This window comes from Dipodomys spectabilis, unplaced genomic scaffold (assembly GCF_019054845.1).
Source record: "Dipodomys spectabilis isolate Male_0828 unplaced genomic scaffold, ASM1905484v1 ptg000002l, whole genome shotgun sequence".
Taxonomy (NCBI): domain Eukaryota; kingdom Metazoa; phylum Chordata; class Mammalia; order Rodentia; family Heteromyidae; genus Dipodomys; species Dipodomys spectabilis.
In genome coordinates, this window is record NW_024870679.1 from 20325582 (window position 1) to 20331581 (window position 6000).

Consider the following 6000-nt stretch of genomic DNA (forward strand, 5'->3'; position numbering starts at 1 on the left):
TCTTTTTAAACAGTGAGGATTACTCACCTTAAAACCAGTAGCTAATATATACAGGCCAAGTTTCATTGTAACAAACTCTACAGGAACATAGAATCCTTTTCTTAGGAAGATTTCTGTTTTCAAAAAAGTAGATGAATGGATCAAGAAAATGTGGTATATTTATTACAATGGAATTCTATGCCTCCACCAGAAAGAATGACATTGCTCCATTTGTTAGGAAATGGAAAGACTTGGAAAAAATACATTAAGCTAAGTAAGCCAGGCCCAAAGAAACATAGGTTCCATGGTTTCCCTTATTTGCAATAGCTAGTATAAGTCTAGGACAAGCAAAAAAGGTCAAAATCTATGTACATATGACCATATAAGATGATGTTAAGTGAAATGAACCCCAAGATAGGGACACAAGTGGTTTTTACTTTCTTGCTATTGTTTTTAACATATTTAAAATGTACTATGTGATTTTTTTGTTGTTTCTCTTGTATGTTCTTCCCCCATGATAACCCCTGTTTTTACTGTATTTGATGTCAGTGCCCTATATCTTGTATATACATTTTTCTCATTTGGGGAGGGGAAGGAAAATAACAAAATGCTTATAAATAAGGATATAGGTTGATCCATTGTAACAATGAGATGTACAAGACACTATGTTGAAAACAAACTTTACAACTTGCGGCTGGGGCCGGGGAGAGGGGGGGAAGTTGGTGAGATGGGGAGGGAAGGGATGGTAGATGAAAAAACAAAGGAGGAGGTAACAATGCACTCATTAACTTACTCATGTAACTGTGACCCCTCTGTACAGTATTTTTACTATTAAAAAAAAAAGGTAACACTCTGGGGTTGGGAATGTAGCTCAGTGGTAGAGTGCTTGCCTCACATGCATGAAGCCTTGGGTTCAATTCTCAACAACACATAAATAGAAAAGGCCGGAAGTAGGCGCTGTGGCTCAGTTGGTAGACTGCTAGCCTTGAGCTGAAGAGCTGAGGGACAGCGCCCAGGCCCAGAGTTCAGGCCCCACTACCAACAACAAAAAAAAACGTAACGCTCTACATAGTTCATGGTTTATTGACACACAGTTTTAATTAACAAACATGAAGTTTTCATGGATGTCTTACCCTATGTTTGATTTATTTATTTTTTATAGTTCTGGAGTCTTGAACTCAGAGCCTTATATTGCTATATCAATTCTTGACTTTGTTTTTCACTCTTATCCTTGACTTTGTTTTTCACAATTTGAGGACAATTTATATTCTCAAAACAATTAGGAATTTTCATCTTAAATTATTAGGGGTTTTTAAGTTTTTTGAACTTTTCATATCATCCACATTAATTTTTTTCTAAATGTTGGTTTCAGGGAGTTGTTCGCTAAAGTGAGTTATTAGCCAGGGAAAACACCATCTGTATATGTAAATACAGCACACACCTCTTCTTTTCACCTTATTTAGAAATGCACATTCAAATAATGTAATAAAGCAATGAAAAGGCTGTTACAGTAGTGTACTTGGAACTTCAAGTGAATTTGTTTCTTGTCTGCTTGTACCTGATGTTGGGCTTACTTCTAGCAGCACAGATAATTTATAATTTCAGTACAAAGAACTACGGGAACTGTTAAAGCAAAGCGATAAAGAGAATCTGACAGAACATAAGAATCCTACCAGGGTTGTCACATCACAAGTGCACATCTTAAGAATAATGCGAGGTCTTCCTATATCTGCATTTCTGTGTGTAAGCCCTTCAAGGGGCCTGTTTCCTTGTGCATTCTTGCAGTCTTTGATGGACCCTTGATGAAGAAGGGGGATTATTAAGAATATTCTCCCACTCCTAGCCTTCAAATTTTCCAGAGACAAAAAAAGGGGAGGAAAAAAGACCAGAAAACTAATGCTGGGTTTGATCCTGAGTTCACAATACAAGGTGTCTCTTTCCTGGTTTAGGGGGAAATGTGTTTCTGGGCTAAGAAGTAATAGTTTGCACAATTGATGGTTGTCACGATTGTAAACTGCTATAATTTTTTTTTCGAAATTCTACTATGTTAATTGGCAATAGGCAAGAGTATTTGGGGGAAATTGTTTTTGGGGGGGGTCCCCCTTCTTAAAAAATGAAAAAGGTTAACTTTAAAAGATGAAGCAGTTGAAGTGGCCTACTAGATTGAAGATGTACAGTACAGATTACCCTGAATCAAGCCAGGGGAAAGTTCTAAGAATTCTATAGCTTGTTTCACCAGCTCTTGTTTACAAAAATTAGATTGGCAGATTTAAATGCCTTAAAAGTATCCATTTATCTAAGAGAAAAAGAATATAGCCCTGTTAAAAGAAGAAAACTAGGTGGCTTTAGTAGGCAAAGGAACGTGTCCTACCTTCTTTCTACACAGCCCATTTATGTTAAAATACCAGTTAAAAACATTTTTTTCTAATATTCTAATAACAAGTTTAGAAAATGACACTACCTTTAAAAAAGGAATCCAGAGGGCTGGGAAGGTGGCTCAGTGGTAGAGCGCTTGCCTTGCATGCATGAGGCCCTGGGTTTGATTCCCCAGCACCATATAAGCAAAAAGAAAAAAAGCTGGAAGTGGCACTGTGGCTCAAGTGGTAGAGCACTAGCCTTGAGCTGAAGAGCTGAGGGACAGCGCCCAGGCCCAGAGTTCAGGCCCCACGACCGGACCCAAAAACAAAACAAAAAAAAAAGGAATCCAGCCATAACTTGAATATTTGAATCAACTTCTTGTTAGACCAGTAAGTCCTTTCATTTATTCTCCCTTCATTCCTTCATACTTTCTATGCTTGCTTTCCCTTTCATGAGGTGTCGGGGAGTATGATTCTCAGGCACTTTCTAGTATAGTAGTTGCTATGACAGAGCCTACATAAAGTACAGAGGAACCCAGAGAATGCAATATACTTGTAATATTACAGAAGCTCTTCAAAGACTAAGTTTTAAGACATCTGTATCTTACATGAAACTCATTTCAGTCTCACTCATAGAATGGAGTCAGTAAACTGGTTACTGGTACAGACTGAAATCTCAGCAAACCCAGAAAACTTACCACTTAGAATCCAAGGCAGAGGTCCAGGTTTAGGGTTCTAGCATGAGCTTTTATAAATGGTTGTCCCTTAAGTGGTCCTCCTGCTTCTCTGTTTTCTGTTTTTCTTCTGTACCTGGTAGAGGTGAGTAACTATGATGCTTCAAGCAAACTGTTTTTATGTACTATTTTCTTTTAGTTTCATGATAAAAAGAAGTAGAGGTCCATTTTGCAGAAAAATGGTGAAGGCAAACTGACTTGGAATTTTACTGATTCACCAAAAATGCTATGAGGATAGATAATAGGGGAGAGAAGTCAGTTTCTACCCTCAAGGAACTTGCTTCTCTGAGGGATTTGAACTTAATATTGTTCACCCTAGACATTACAAGAGCACCAAAGAAGCTCCATTTCCACTCAGAGCCACTTTTCCTGTGAAAGGAATAAAAAGATGGTTTGTGGCTACTCTTGAGCCCATCTTTATTCAACACATACTAACCCTCAATTTTAAGTTTAAAAAATACATGGAAAATTTTATTCCAGCCACATGTGGCCAGCCTGTGTGATAATAGTGATATTTTCAGTGGCAAGTATATGGAATCATAGCCACACTATGCATTTATTCCAGTGTTCCAGAAGGAGGAAGGATGTTACCTCACGCCACTTTCTGACATCATCCCTGTATGATGGCTAGACTTGTATATCCCAGCTGCCTGAAACATGGCATGGTTTGTGTAGAGGACAGTGCTGTTGCCGTGCCTCAGAAGGGAGGGAAGCCGAGGGAAAAACAGAACAGGCTAAACAGAAACAGTTTGAACATCTGACTGTACATTACTTTTTTTTTTTCCAGTGAAAAATGAATCTACTAAGAACCTTAGCAATGGAAATTGAGTCATTCTGCAAGATGATGATGCCCTGACAGTTGCAGAGAATTATGCACTGACAACAGTGATGGGTTGTTGGATAATTGGGATATTGTTGCTGTCTGCAATTTATTTGTCAGAAATTAAACTGGAAACTTGCTTTGAGGGCAAAAATGTGTTTTATAGCCTCTTGAATTAATTGACTTGTAAGGCCCCTTTTCTCATATTCTTTTTGTACCTGATTAGTAGAGCTCATGCTAAGCTTCAGTTTCTAGTATGCTCAATTCTGTAAGCCAAACTTTTTTATTTGTTAGTTTGGTACGAGACCAAACCCAAGGATCACCTGTGTCAACCACCACCCTGGAACTCATAGGTGAAACAGAACTAGAAAGAATGTCTTGTAGCATATGATCTAGCTGAGGAGAATTTATCCTCAGTCTCTATCAGTTGTCCACTAGTGCTTTAGAGGTTGGTATGTAATTTTTTCCTCTTAAAGACAATTTTTATACTTGGAAAACTCCCAAGGAGATGTTTTGTAAAAAGATCAAATAAGTACTTTTAACTACTGTAGCTAATATTTCTTTCTGAAAATCAGCTCCACATTGATCACTACTGACCGAATTTGGCTGTACTTATTCCTGCAAAGTATCTTCTGGCCTGGTGCCAGTGCCTCACACCTATAATCCTAGCAACTCAGGAGGCTGAGATTTGAGGATCATGTTTCAAAGTCAGTCTGGGCAGAAAAGTCCATGAGACTCTTATCTCCAGTAAACTACTCAAAAAAAGGCCAGAAGTGGCACTGTGACTCAAGTGGTAGAGCCTTCAGCAAAAAGAGGCTCAGGACAGTAACCAGGGCCTGAGTTCAAGCCACTAGGACCAGCAGAAAAAGAAAAAGAAAAAATGTATTTTCTGAAATCTGTGCCTCCTTAGCCCATTCTTATTACCTCACAGAGATGTGATGACCAGTTTGATGCTGTATTTTGATACATCTAGAAGTAACTAAAGGGAAAAAATCCTGGAACAATTTTTTATTCAAATGTGTATGTGTATATTTGTATATGCAGATGGTTTAATTTATACCTATGGCAGCTCACATGTTGACATTAGAGTTTGCTAATTTTATTAGCATTTGTACAGTTGTGGAACTGCAACATAACTTATAAAAATAAAGGGTTATTACATCTGTATTACGTCTGTGTATTCACTGTTTCAAAAACAATGATAAAAGTGGACATTAATGAAATTCATTTTAAGTTTACAGTTGGCATAAGTTTTAGAGTGAAAAGAAATCAGAGCCATTAAAGAGACTTAGAAGAATTATGAAATGATAATTAAATGAGTATCAGAGAAATTTATAGCATACACACACACACAAACTTGGAATGGAAGAGAACCCAAGGACAATGCTTGAAAGACCATTGGTATAAAAAATCATAGTAACTGGGATTGGGGGGGTGGGGGGAGGCTGGGAAGGGATGTGAAGGGTAAACAAAGGAGGAGGCTGCAATGCTTGGTAAGAAATGTACGCATTATCCTGCCCGTGTAATTGTAACCCCTCTGTACAGTATGTTCACAAATAAAATTAAATTAATTTAAAAAAATCATAGTAAGAATGTGGCGCATATAAACTAGTAAGGCCTTACAATTTAAGAAGTATATGTATATCTTAAAACAATTTCAGGTTTCTGCTATGATAAAGAGTTCACAAAAATAAGTTGTTTATAATATCATTTAGACAACTAACTTGTATTCTAAGGGGTTCCAATTTAACCCAAAAAAGGATTGTGTGTTAACTGAATCTGAGAGGGATAGAGAGAATTGGGTCAAATGTGCCATAGAGTAACTGGAAAAAGCGGGATGAAATACACACAAGGAATGTGTGATCTGAGTATGAGGGTAAGAGGAATTCCCTGACAGTAAAATCTGTTATGATGATAGCCTCGTTTCCAAGAAAAGTGTTGAAGTCCATCCTTTCTAGAATTTAAGTTAAAATCTGGACAAGACCTCAAGACACTGTCCTGTACTTACATACTTTCCTCTAGCCAGGAGAAAGAATTTCTTTGAAAGGAAAGGAAAAAAAAAAATCCTGAATGACCTAATCCATCTTCACCATCTTTTTTCCCTAGAATT

At 37.5% G+C, this 6000-nt stretch overlaps 1 protein-coding gene across 1 annotated transcript in view; it reads left to right on the plus strand.

Annotated features, from left to right (window-relative positions):
• The window catches only part of Znhit6 (zinc finger HIT-type containing 6), a 47748-nt gene extending 43146 nt beyond the window's left edge, over positions 1-4602 (plus strand). The window contains exon 10 of the mRNA XM_042685249.1: positions 3858-4602. Within this exon, the coding sequence (XP_042541183.1) occupies positions 3858-3898 (41 nt within the window). The 3' untranslated portion in view covers positions 3899-4602. The remainder of the gene's footprint in view (positions 1-3857) is intronic.
• Positions 4603-6000: the final 1398 nt, after the last annotated feature.